Source organism: Schistocerca cancellata, chromosome 12, assembly GCF_023864275.1.
Source record: "Schistocerca cancellata isolate TAMUIC-IGC-003103 chromosome 12, iqSchCanc2.1, whole genome shotgun sequence".
Lineage (NCBI taxonomy): Eukaryota > Metazoa > Arthropoda > Insecta > Orthoptera > Acrididae > Schistocerca > Schistocerca cancellata.
Window position 1 is genome coordinate 19495020 of NC_064637.1, and position 14487 is coordinate 19509506.

Genomic DNA, 14487 nt, shown 5'->3' on the forward strand with positions numbered 1-14487 from the left:
CAGAAACTAACAGTACGGCAATAAACAGCCTTTTAAACACGCCGCTAACGGCAATCAAATCATTTATAGCAATACAACAAATTTAAAAAAAATTCTTTAAAAAAAAAATAGAAGTGCCCGTACGGCAATCAACAACCTTTCAAAACACGCCGCTAACGGCAGTCAAGTCATTTACAGCAATGCAACAGTTTAAAAATTTCCTTTAAAAAACGGCAATCCAGTCATTTATAGCAAATGCAACAGTTTAAAATTTAATTTAAAAAAACCACAGAAGCTAACAGTACGGCAATAACAGCCTTTCAAAACACGCCGCTAACGGCAATCAAATAATTTATAGCAAATACAACAGTTTAAAATTTAATTAAAAAAAAACCACAGAAGCTAACAGTACGGCAATAACAGCCTTTCAAAACACGCCGCTAACGGCAATCAAGTAATTTATAGCAATACAACAGTTTTAAAAAATTAAAGAACATTAGTAAACAGGCTACTAAAGTAAATACAGAACTCTGTTAATAAAGTACGGTGAGGTAGTGAAGCTACCAACACCGCCATTAAAAAAAAAACCAAAACAAAGGTATCAGCAAACACACGATTAATGGCAATAAAGGAATGGAGGAATTTAAAAGATTTTAAACAACAGTGTCCTGGATTACCATTAGAACATAACAGATATGACGGACCCGTGTAAGGCGGCCACAAATCACCCACTCAGGGATGCTCAAGCTGGGCGGAATACTGACCAATTTAAATACGCCCGTAAACACAATTGCCACTCTCAGGCTGGTCACTGCACCGACTTTTAGATAGGGAAAACGTGTTATAAGATTGTTTAAATTGCTGACAGAATTAGAGCTAACCTCGTGCAAGGAAACATTACACCACACAGTCCTGAATGAGCGACCACATGATCAACCAATAAGAAGCACGAATTTACTTATAACACACAACAGAATAGCGACACAATTAAACTGCCAAACCTACACCTGCCATCGGGCAGTAACGAGAGGAGGAGGAAAGATCACTGTCTCCAATTACACCGGTGCCGGGGACAGGAAACCCGATCGCTGGAGGCCACGAGGCAGAAGAGACACTTGTTACGCAAACTTATTACTTAATGATTAAACCTTCCACTAACTTAACTTGCAATAACGCTCGAACAGGCAGTACACGACCTCCGATGGCCAGGATCCACACATCCGACCGCGCACGCGTCGGCAGCGTACCCGACACGCCACGGACACGCGACAACACGCTCTGTCACCGGAGTTCACGAACGTTGACGGGTAGTGGCCGCTCCTCCATGTTAGATGTCTCCTTTTTAAACTCCAGTGTTGAAACGGAGGACTTAAAGAAGCTTGTTAACGTCCCACCAACCTGAAATGAACAGCAACTACTCGTGGGGCGATTCTGTATACGACCAACACGCGGGGAGCTCTTCCGAATATGCCCTAACCCCCCCCCCCCCTCCAGTACACCTCTTGCAATATGCCGATGACACCGCATTCCCCGCCCTCGCTCCTACCCTCCAACAGTCCCAACGCCTTCTCCGGAATCACCTTGACCTTTTTGCTGCACGGTGTAACCAGTGGCTCCTCAAAATCAATCCTTCCAAGACCCAGGCAACCGTCGTAGGTCGTACCACTCGCTCTTTCCGGCTCCTGGATTTCTCCCTTACCGTCTGCACCCGTCCTGTCTCCCCTACCCTCACCTACCTCGGCCTCACCATTGACCGTCACCTCACCTGGATCCCTCATCTCTGCTCCAACCAATCCAAAGCCCACAACTGCCTCCGACTCCTCAAACTCCTCTCTGGCCGGACATGGGGGTTGCACCCCTCTACCATCCTCCACACCTACAAATCCTTAATCCATCCCATCCTCTGTTATGCCAGTCCCGCCTGGATATCTGCCCCCCCCCCCCCCCCAAATCCTATAAGTCCCTCCAGATCCTCGAGTGCCATGCACTCCACCTCGCATTCCGCATATGCCACCCGTCCCCCACGCAGATCCTCTATGACCTGGTTCCTTTCCCCCATCTGCTCCTATTCCTCGAACATATCCGCATCCTCTACACCTCCCACCACCTTGGTCCCCCTCACCCCTTCGTTGCTCCCCTCCTCTCCCATCGCCGCCCCCTGCCACGTCTTCACTGTTGTCCCGCCTACCCTCCATCTCTACACCCTTTATCTCCTTTCCCGTGGCTTCCATCAACTCCCCCTCCCGGATGATGCCCTCTCTCCCTCCATTTATCCCTCCTATCAACTCTGATCCTCACTCCCTCTGCTTTCCTCTGTCCTTTTCCCGGTCTCGCTCTCCCCCGTTCCATCCTCTTTTTTCCCCACCAACGCTCTCTCTGCCCCCCTTCTCTCCCCCGAGTCCTTTTGAATTTCCCTCCTCTGCCTTTTCCCGTTCCCTCTCGTGTCTGCCCTGCCCGTCTCCCCCCTTATGAGTCCTCTCCCTCCTTTGGTTCCCTCCCCCTTTCGTTTTTTTTCCTCTCTTCCCGTCATGCAGGTCCCCCCCCCCCCCCATCTGCCCTTGCCTAGGGAGTGTCATCTTTGTGCCGATATTTTCATGCAGTGTTTTACAGTGAGTGTTCCGTCCTGTGCGTCTTTTGGGAAGTGTTGCGAGCGGCCATCATACTGTCGCTGGGTGTGATTTTTTTATCTCTGGCGAACAGGAACCAGACTGTCGCCATGTTTTTTTAGTTTCTTAATTGTGTGTGTACTATGTCACTTGTCTGATTCCTGTGTATTTTATTAACATTGCCAACCCCTTTGCTTTATGTTTTAACTTTCCACAATTTTCCGCCGTTTTACAATTTAAGTCACTGTTTTATCGCCTGTTTCTCTTGTTTCTTTTCTTCTTACGTTTTTAATAAGTCTGTAGGCTGCAGAGCAGCGTACTAACCTGCTGCCAGCCCGCCCCCTCCGGGGGGAATTGAAATTGAATAAAGTAACAAAGGAAAAAAATAAATCTCTTCCGTCAACTCGACCCGCTTGTTACACACAACCGACATACTCGGTACAACCTGTAATATTATTGGGATTTCCGTAGTATGAAAGCTGTGAGTACCCTTGGAAAGGCATTCACCTATCTTTATATTAAGTGATCAACTTATGAGATGAGACTTATTCTTTGAAAGACATTTGTTTTATATAATTTACGTAACTGTAAAGATGCGCATCTAGCGCGGACGCTAATACATCGATTGCGCAGTCAAAGAAACATTTTAACAGAAGCTGAACTGACGTTCCGCTTCGATCTAAATAAAAGATGACGGTAGAAAACTTTAGTATATCTTCAGATTTTAATGTACTTCTGCTTGTAATGTGAAAACGTAAAGAAGGTCGACTTTAAGCTAGAAAAGTGAGCGGTCTTGCCAGCGTGCAGACAACATTATTAATTAATAAAATTCAAGTAATTTATGTTCGAAACTGTAAATCGGCAAGTTATTGTTATGAATGTGTTGAACAGTGCAAGAATTGTCTTCAATGAAGGAGAAAAGTAATGACTATAATTTGTGACAAAAACGTAAATCAAGTAGACAGCACAGGGCAGGCTGAAATCTGATCGCACCATACAGTTAGAAAAGTACTTATGTAAGTTATATTGTTTATAAATAAGCCCTAATTTGCTAGTGAGAATTGTTTTAATATATTTAGTGTTTACCAGATTCCTTATTCTGTTCCTTTATACTTTTTTTTACCTCCATGCCATATTATTTTTATAAATGTCAAACAGCCTCTATTACAGCAGAGAATACTGCGGCATCCTGGTCGTGTACAGAAGGCCGCTCCTTGCCTTCTAGACAACTCATAGCTGACCCATTTATTAATGATTTCATTTGCAAATGCAATTTTTTTTACTCTTCATTGTTAAAGGTCCCTTAGGTAATTATAAAAGTCATACTGATTACGTAAAGAAATCCGGGTTGTTCTTTTCCAAATAATAGAAGTCTTTGCGTAATCAGAAACTAGCCTCCTTCTGACAACGATCAGGAGCCGACCAGAAGACGGACGTCTTCGACCGCTTTCGTGTCTGCTGTGGCAAAGCTGTGCCAAACTGCGAACACGACGTTCTAGTATGAAACACAGATTTAAATTGAAAGAATTGAAATATATTTAACCTAATTTTTTTTATCATACTAGAAACCGACCACTTCTGGTCCGCGCTCCCGAGCCACACTGCCCTCCCGTGTCCACCAGAACACCGTAGCAGTTTCCCGGAAGCAAAACGCAGCTATCGATAGCAGAGGGCAAAGACAACCGAGCAGCCACTTAATGACAGACAACATACCAAACAAACATTTGAGGGGAGGAAAAGGAAAAACAAAGCAATCTAAACACAAGGTGTAGCACGAGTCGATACGCGCCTTACTAACTTAAGGACATCACACACATCCATGCCCGAGGTAGAATTCGAACCTGCGACCGTAGCAGTCGAGGTACATGAAACGGAAGCAGTGGTTGGGAAGGGAGTAAGACAGTGTTGTAGCCTCTCCCCGATGTTATTCAATCTGTATATTGAGCAAGCAGTAAAGGACAAAAGAAAAATTCGGGGTAGGTATTAAAATCCATGGAGAAGAAATAGAAACTTTGAGGTTCGCCGATGACATTGTAATTCTGTCAGAGACAGCAGAGGACTTGGAAGAGCAGCTGAACGGAATGGACAGTGTCTTGAAAGGAGGATATAAGATGAACATCAACAAAAGCAAAACGAGGATAATGGAATGTAGTCGAATGAAGTCGGGTGATGCTGAGGGAATTATATTAGGAAATGAGACACTTAAAGTAGTAAAGGAGTTTTGCTATTTAGGGAGTAAAATAACTGATGATGGTCGAAGTAGAAAGGATATAAAATGTAGACTGGCAATGGCGAGGAAAGCATTTCCGAAGAAGAGAAATTTGTTAACATCGAGTGTTGATGTAAGTGCCAGGAAGTCGTTTCTGAAAGTATTTGTATGGAGTGTAGCCACGTATGGAAGTGAAACGTGGACGATAAATAGTTTGGACAAGAAGAGAATAGAAGCTTTCGAAATGCGGTGCTACAGAACAATGCTGAAGATTATATCACATAACTAATGAGGAGGTATTGAATAGAATTGGGGAGGAGTTTGTGGCACAACTTGAGCAGAAGAAGGGACTGGTTGGTAGGACATGTTCTGAGGCATCAAGGGATCACAAATTTAGCATTGGATGGCAGCGTGGAGGGTAAAAATCGTAGATGGAGACCAAGAGATGAATACACTAAGGAGATTCAGAAGGATGTAGGTTGCAGTAGGTACTGGGAGATGCACAGGATAGAGTAGCATGGAGAGCTGCATCAAACCAGTTTCAGGACTGAAGACCACAACAACAACAAAGACCGTAGCAGCAGCGCGGTTGCGGACTGAAGCGGCCAGAGCCGCTCGGCCACAGCGGCCGGCAGAGTGTGGGTGGACTCACCGAGCTGCTGCTTGTAGGCCCGCTGCTGCTCGCCGGGCTGGCGGTACCTCAGCAGGTTGTCGACGCAGCGGCGGCCCGTCTCGTGCGGCTGGAAGTGGATGAGCGGGTCCCTGCGCAGGCCGCCGCTCGGCGACGGAGACGGCGAGGCTCGGGGCGGTCCGTCCACTGGCAGCGCGGTGGGCCGCTGGCCCTGCCAACCAGCCACGTGGTGACCTCACTGTGCCTCGTCTATCCCACTGGTGCCCTGAGCGACACCGTGGTGGAGTGTCACTTCTGACATTCCAGCTGAAAACCTAGCCACTTTGATGGCTCCCTCCCTTTGGGTTAACGATTTACGAGGGCCACTCAGAAAGTAGTGGCTCCTAATATCTCCTCCTTCATTGAGTTCTAAACACGTAATGTAAGTAGGGTGTTTAGATTTTCTTATTGGTAGCGGCACGTAGCGCTCTGTATGAAAATCACTGGCTGTGCTGGTGCTGACTGTGGCTGGTTTGCATTGTTGTCTGCCATTGTAGTGTTGGCCAGCTGGATGTGAACAGCGCGTAGCTTTGCACAGTTGGAGGTGAGCCGCCAGCAGTGTTGGATATGGGGAGAGAAATGGCGGAGTTTTGAAATCTGTAAGACTGGATGTCATGAACTGCTATGTATATTATGATTTTTCAACACTATTAAGGTAAATACATTGTTTGTTCTCTATCAAAATCTTTCATTTGCTAACTATGCCTATCAGTAGTTAGTGCCTTCCGTAGTTTGAATCTTTTATTTAGCTGGCAGTAGTAGCGCTCGCTGTATTGCAGTAGTTCGAGTAACGGAGATTTTTGTGAGGTAAGTGATTCATGAAAGGTATAGGCTATTGTCAGTCAGGGCCATTCTTTTGTAGGCATTATTGAAAGTCAGATTCCGTTGTGCTAAAAAATATTGTGGGTCAGTTTAAGCACAGTCAAGTATAATTTTTCTAAGGGGACGTTTCAAATATACATGAGCCGTGTCACGGCTCAGCATTTTTGATTTACCCGCGAGATTACTTCACTTCTTTTCGCCGCAGCGATAGGGGGCATGATCGCTGAGCGCTGTCGGCGCTGGTGCGCGAAACAATAGTTTTGGCAGGACGGCTCGAGCGGTATCTGGCGGCAGGGCGAAAGCGGCGGGGAGTCAACTGGTGGCTGCCGATTAAGGACTGCGACGAGTGTGGCTGTTTGCGAGCATGTGGGGAGGACGGAATGCTCGCTTGCTTAGCGTGGTTCTCCATAACCAGCTGTTGTTTGTCGGGCCTAGCACTCGAGTGTAACAGGAAACTGCATTGGTGTGTGTTGTGTACATAGTTGCGCGTAGTCAGTGCGTACACAACTTTCCCACTACAGCGCGCCCCGCTAAGCACAACAGCGTCCGTCTCTGCACTACGAGATGGCGCTGCCTTAGAGATGGACCACATTCTGCTTCCGCCGATCCGCGTATTAATATGTAACGCAGCCAATGAGATTGCTGCTAACGTAGAACCTCTTCTCCTTGCGGATCACAATCGCGCAGTGATACCTGAATGCGCAAGGTATTATTACGAGTGTACAGACCCCCGATTAGTCAGTCTGCATTTGTCTGTACCAGTCTGTACAAGTCTGCATTTGCCTGTACCAGTCTATAGTCAAGTTTCAGTGTGCACCTAATAAGATTATCATATTCAAGTACATAGCCATGAAGATAAATGTATAGACCCTTTTGTCAAGTATCAGAGATATATGTAAGAGTAAGATTACAATACCAAACGAACTTCAGATTGTCAATTGTAAATAGCATCCAGAACCAAGTTAAGTTATTTTTATGCTTGTTATTATTTTAATAAATGTGTTTGAAATTGATCAAGTTCTGTTTAAAGTTGGTCACCGTCAATCTGCTACTCTAAGCGTGCAAGTGGCATTTCTATCGTCTGACCTAACGGCAGAAGATAAACACGTCACGATAAGACCACGAGACATATTGCTGACACTCGCCTACTTCGTTAGAGCGACAAGTCAAATAATCTGATAATAACCGAAGGTCTTACAGTACGCACACCACAGTGTGGTTCTTGTCACCTGGCTAAGGCCGAAATTTTCATATACTTTTATTATATTTCGTGATCATTACTTTATTGTGGGGTTGGTACTTGTAGTCAACATTTTGTCATTTGAAATACTTCAGAGAATATCATCATGTGCCAGGTGTCTACTGTGAATAATTCTTAATTTGTTTCATAGTGTATGGTACGGTATCCACGATCATCGATCATTTCATGAAAGTTCTGTCCAAATTATTATTACAAAAAAAATGGTTCAAATGGCTCTGAGCACTATGGCACTTAACATCTGTGGTCATCAGTCCCCTAGAACTACTTAAACCTAACTAAACTAAGGACAACAGACACATCCATGTCCGAGGCAGGATTCGAACCTACGACTGTAGCGGTCACGTGGTTCCAGACTGAAGTGCCTAGAACGGCACGGCCACACCGGTCGGCTATTATTACATTAGACTTTGTTAAAATTGGTGAGTTTAAATTGCAAATGTCCTAATTCTACTAATATTGCTTGGGATAAACCCATCTATTTCTTGATATTGCCATATTTGTATATGAAGTTGTGTTTGTTCTCGAGACTGACTTAATTGAGTCTGGAACACGTGGGGGGGAGGGGGAGTATTGAAATGAAAATTTGCTAAATAACACAACCGTCGTGAAATTGAAAACTTGGCAGTGTTTACTCATCTCACCAGTCGTTAATGTTATTTCTGTCTTGTACCTTACTCAACTCATATAAAATAATTTAGAGATTTTGTGTATTTGTCACGAAAGGTCAACTGATGTCACATGACATTGACAATTGTGTAGAGTTTACGTAAGCTTAAGTGAAATCAGGAGGTAAAACAAAAAAAACTTATTGTCAGTGCCACTTTTTTTTTTTTGCAGGCAGTAGCGAATTTGTTTCACTCTTGCCAAATTGGATTATTTTAAGGTTTGATTTACGTGTAATACTAATAACAAGTTCAATATTTTTCTGGTGTAGTTGTTATTATTTGTACACATTGCACTATTGTACGATATAATATACCTTTTACTAACAGTACCTTTAAGTAATGTTTCAGAGTGGGGCTGCATGTTCTTCTTGAGAATGTTTAAAAAATTTTTTTTATTGCTGAAATTTCCTTTTAAACTGTTAATTTTATTAACTTGAATGTATAACCAATTATTGTTTAATAATAAATTTGTGTCAACAAGGCTTGGACCAAATAAATGTGCCTACACCTTCCCCATCCTGAATCTGCTACCGTCTGTACATCACAATACATTTATTCAGCTCATCAGGGATCCGACTGTTTGTTATATGACACTAGATGTCTACGTAAATAACGCGCCGCTGATTCAGGTAGGCGGTGATGGTGCCCGACAACGGCCCTGATGGATTCCATAGGATTTACATCAGGCGAATTTGGTCACCGAGACATCAACGTGACTTCCCTATAATGCTCCTCAAGCCACTGTAGCACGGTTCTGGCTCCGAGTCACGTACAATTATATTGGTGAAAGATGACATCACTGCTGAGGAAGGCATTAAACATGAAGGGATGCAGGGGGTCACAGCTGACATTGTGTCTTCGATTAGTACCACAGGTCCCATGCAAGTGCAGGAGAATGTCTCCCATAGCATAATACTGCTCCCAACAGCCAGCGGCCGTGACGTGCTGCACGTTTCCAGCCCCCGTGCCGGCCGCTGTGGCCGAGCGGTTCTAGGCGCTTCAGTCTGGAACCGTCCAATCGCTATGGTCACAGGTTCGAATCCTGCCTCGGGCATGGATGTGTGTGATGTCCTTAGGTTAGTCAGGTTTAAGTAGTTCTAAGTTCTAGGGGACTGATGACCTCAGAAGTTAAGTACCATAGTGCTCAGAGCCATTTAAATTTATGTCCAGGATTCTTCCATGTATACAACCTTCTTTCATGATTCTTGAACCAAGTGTTAACTATAATTAAGTTATGCTCTGTGCAAAATTCTACGAGACGGCTTCCTCTTTCACTTCTTACCCCCAATCCATATTCACCCACTATGTTTCCCTTTCTCCCTTTTCCTACTCTCGAATTCCAGTCATCCATGACTATTAAATTTTCGTCTCCCTTCACTACCTGAATAATTTCTTTTATCTCATCATTTTTTTTTGTCATCAGTCTACTGACTGGTTTGATGCGGCCCGCCACGAATTCCTTTCCTGTGCTAACCTCTTCATCTCAGAGTAGCACTTGCAACCTACGTCCTCAATTATTTGCTTGACGTATTCCAATCTCTGTCTTCCTCTACAGTTTTTGCCCTCTACAGCTCCCTGTAGTACCATGGAAGTCATTCCCTCATGTCTTAGCAGATGTCCTATCATCCTGTCCCCTATCCTTATCAGTGTTTTCCACATATTCCTTTCCTCTCCGATTCTGCGTGGAACCTCCTCATTCCTTACGTTATCAGTCCACCTAATTTTCAACATTCGTTTATAGCACCACATCTCAAATGCTTCGATTCTCTTCTGTTCCGGTTTTCCCACAGTCCATGTTTCACTACCATACAATGCTGTACTCCAGACGTACATCCTCAGAAATTTCTTCCTCAAATTAAGGCCGGTATTTGATATTAGTAGACTTCTCTTGGCCAGAAATTCCTTTTTTGCCATAGCGAGTCTGCATTTTATGTTCTCCTTGCTCCGTCCGTCATTGCTTATTTTACTGCCTAGGTAGCAGAATTACTCAACTTCATTGACTTCGTGACCATCAATCCTCGCTGTTCTCAATCCTACTACTTCTCATTACCTTCGTCTTTCTCCGATTTACTCTCAAACCATACTGTGTACTCATTAGACTGTTCATTCCGTTCAGCAGATCATTTAATTCTTCTTCACTTTCACTTAGGATAGCAATGTCATCAGCGAATCGTATCATTGATATCCTTTCACCTTGTATTTTAATTCGACTCCTGAACCTTTCTTTTATTTCCATCATTGCTTCCTCGATGTACAGATTGAAGAGTAGGGGCGAAAGGCTACAGCCTTGTCTTACACCCTTCTTAATACGAGCACTTCGTTCTTGATCGTAAGCGTACACCACCATTACTGTACCACGCAAATGTAGGGGTTACACTCGTCTAGTGTGAGACGTTCCCTGGGGAGTCCACCGGGGGCCGAACCGCACATAACCCTCGGTTCCCGACGGTCCCGTGCCTACTGCAATCGAAACTGATGATTTCGTTGAGGCGACATATGCGCACGTAGCGGTGGTCACCTGCAGACCTCCACGTTCAACAGTGTACGGTGACCGGTGTGCTCCGAAGCACTTGCGCGTGGACCAACATTGTGCTCTTTCGGCAGAGACTCCACAGGTCACCGTCTACCCTACCTCAGAGGTCAGACAAGCCTACGAATCCGTGGAGAGTCGAGAACGTCCAACCGTTTAGCGCCTACTGGTAGTTTCTCTCTCCTTCTACCTCTTTCCGTAGGTGCTCACGACAGTAGCACGTGAACATTCGACCAGCTTCGCCGTTTTCGAGATATTCGTTCACAATCTCTGCCTAATAAGAATCTGCCCTTTGTCAGAGTCGCTTGTGTAACTAACCTGCTTCTACGGGTTATTACGTTAAGATTAGTGTCGCCACCGACTCTAACCATACAACTTATCAAAGGTTTGGCCGAGTCGGAATATAAATTAATTTGATCACAGACCAAAAACTCATAAAAATGCATACGTCGTGATATCGCTCATAGGGGGATGCGATGTAATTGATTGTATTGCCCGTGCACTGTTCACGAGAATCAAACATTTAAAATACAATAGAAAATGCATGAACACTGTGCAGAGGATCAGCTCCCAGCAACACACCTGAAAATAAGACTTAATCTAAGGCGTTTGTTTTAAAATAAAAGGGGAAACTAATCACTGGACCTGTGCGTAAGGGAACGCATTGGATGTGCTAACGGGAAAGCTACGAGGTGAGTGGCTTAGGTGCAAAAACGTAATCTCGGAGTACAAGAGAAAATTGTGGATAAAATCGTTTATTCCTAAGACATAGATGTGAGGCATGTACAGAATTCCTGATAATATTAATTCCTAAAACTTTAAAGAAAAGCATCGATACATTCACCGTTATAATCTACACCTAAATTCATTGGTGTGAATCATTCATACAACTGCTGTTGCCTGATAACTGATCACAATAACTCGTGAAACGGTACACGTTTCGCAGTACACCCGCGTGCCCACGTGGTTTGTGGAGACGCAGTTTCTAGGCATCGTGGCCAAGTTGCAACAATACCACATCACACACTGATCAACAGCTAACATTCTTTAAAACAAACATGAGATCGGACAGTAGGCGAAGGTAGGTCGCTTGCCCGGCGAACCAGGCAGATCAAATGTGGCTAGATGCACTGGCCATTCTACAGCCATTGGAAACCTCATCCAACAGGGTCACATTCATCCACTACACTGGAGCAGCGAGTCCACTGGTAATCAGACGGACACCATGGTGATATGTTAAAAAAGTGGCCTATTATGACAATACAACGCAGTGTGCTTTTCAGCTACTTGATTTCTGTAGTTAATAATTTTTTTTGTACATATATGCATTAAAGAACTTTGTCAGCAAATACTTTTTATGAAAATGTAATGTATGTTGGTAGGACGAGTCAGAATTATCTTTGTAAAATCGCTCTAGTAAAAACTCTGGCCATGTCACGAAACGCTTTACTGAACAAACGACAGGGAATATCTTTCGTGTAACAGTAAGATCGGCGGGGCAAGGTGAAGGCAGAAATGTAGTTGCAAGGCATCTGGGGGGTGGAGCAGATGTATGAGTTGGCGCGAAAATTTCAAACTGTTTGGGTCGAAAATGTTGTATAATATCTGATCACGGCAAATTATACACTACTGGCCATTAAAATTGCTACACCACGAGGATGACGTGCTACAGACGCGAAATTTAACCGACACGAAGAATCTGCTTTGATATGCAAATGATTACCTTTTCAGAGCATTCATACAAAGTTGCCGCCGGTGGCGACACCTACGACGTGCTGATATAAGGAAAGATTCCAACCGATTTCTCATACACAAACAGCAGTTGACCGGCGTTGCCTGGTGAAACGTTGTTGTGATGCCTCGTGTAAGGAGGAGAAATGCGTACAATCACGTTTCAGACTTTGATAAAGGTCGGATTGTAGCCTATCGCGATTGCGGTTTATCGTATCGCGACATTGCTGCTCGCGTTGGTCGAGATCCAATGACTGTTAGCAGAATATGGAATCGGTGGGTTCAGGAGGGTAATACGGAACGCCGTGCTGGATCCCAACGGCCTCGTATCACTAGCAGTCGAGATGACAGGCATCTTATCCGCATGGCTGTAACGCATCGTGCAGCCACGTCTCGATCCCTGAGTCAACAGATGGGGACGTTTGCAAGACAACAACCATCTGCACGAACAGTTCGACGACGTTTGCAGCAGCATGGACTATCAGCTCAGAGACCGTGGCTGCGGTTACCCTTGACGCTGCATCACAGACAGGAGCGCCTGCGATGGTGTACTCGACGAGGAACCTGGGTGCAGGAATGGCAAAACGTCATTTTTTCGGACGAATCCAGGTTTGGCGACATCGTGGTGAACGCACATTGGAAGCGTGTATTCGTCGTCGCCATACTGGCGTATCACCCGGTGTGATGGTATGGGGTGCCATTGGTTACACGTCTCGGTCACCTCTTGTTCGGATTGGCGGCACTTTGAGCAGTTGACGTTACATTTCAGATGTGTTACGACCCGTGGCTCTACCCTTCATTCGATCCCTGCGAAACCCTACATTTCAGGAGGATAATGCACGGCCGCATGTTCCATGTCCCTGTACAGGCCTTTCTGGACTTTCTGGATACAGAAAATGTTCGACTGCTGCCCTGGCCAGCACATTCTCCAGATCTCACGCCAATTGAAAACGTCTGGTCAATGGTGCCCGAGCAACTGGCTCGTCACAATACGGCAGTCACTAGTCTTGATGAACTGCGGTATCGTGTTGAAGCTGCATGGGCAGCTGTACCTGTACACGCCATCCAAGATCTGTTTGACTCAATGCCCAGGCGTATCAAGGCCGTTATTACGGCCAGAGGTGGTTGTTCTGGGTACTGATTTCTCAGGATCTGTGCACCCAAACTGCGTGAAAATGTAATCACATGTCAGTTCTAGTATAATATATTTGTCCAATGAATACCCATTTATCATCTGCATTTCTTCTTGGTGTAGCAATTTTAATGGCCAGCAGTGTAAGTTGGTGGTCAAGGATGTGGGCACAGTATGTGGTCGCGAAAGGAATTTGAAACTAATGAAGAACACTATGGGGCCCATATTTAGTTAAGCCGCTCGCTAATGAAGAAGAGGCTCTTGCCAATAATGGGTTTCGTAATAATCACTACTTCGTACCACAAGCAACGTACCGCAATGTAAGATCCTGCCAGTATTTTCGAAAGCAGCAGTATTCAAAAGCAGCAGTAACTACAACTGTTGAAATGGTATTGTAATACTGCTGCAGACAATCAGCGTGTTAACATTGCAATGCATTACAAAGAATACTGCAAAATATAGAAGCGAGTAATTTAGAAATCGAAACAGCTTCATCATGAGAAAAAGATAATTACATCGTGCAGCTGTATGGGGTATAGTGAAGACAGAGACAGGTGGAGGCAAAAAGGAAGAGGAACAGATACCTGTAAAACTAAAATGAGAGTTTGGTAACAAGTACATGTAGTGTTGCAAAACTCTTAAACAACTAGTTCATTTCTGTTACTGGCAGTTTGGTGTTACCCTTTAAAAATAACTTCAGTAAAATGGAAATGAAACTCACGTCCACCAAAGAGGTAGCATCAATCATAAAATCCTTATAATCTAAGTATTCTAGTGAGTATGATAACATATCAACGAAGTTATTCAAAGAATGCTCATGCGAGTTGAGTTCTATCTTAAGCTGTTTCTGTAATCAATCTTATCAGTGGAACATTTGCAGAC

At 44.4% G+C, this 14487-nt stretch overlaps 1 protein-coding gene across 1 annotated transcript in view; it reads right to left on the minus strand.

Annotated features, from left to right (window-relative positions):
• The window catches only part of LOC126109730 (uncharacterized), a 247814-nt gene that overhangs the window by 78217 nt on the left and 155110 nt on the right, over positions 1-14487 (minus strand). Inside the window, exon 3 of the mRNA XM_049914781.1 lies at positions 5447-5636. Within this exon, the coding sequence (XP_049770738.1) occupies positions 5447-5636 (190 nt within the window). The remainder of the gene's footprint in view (positions 1-5446; positions 5637-14487) is intronic.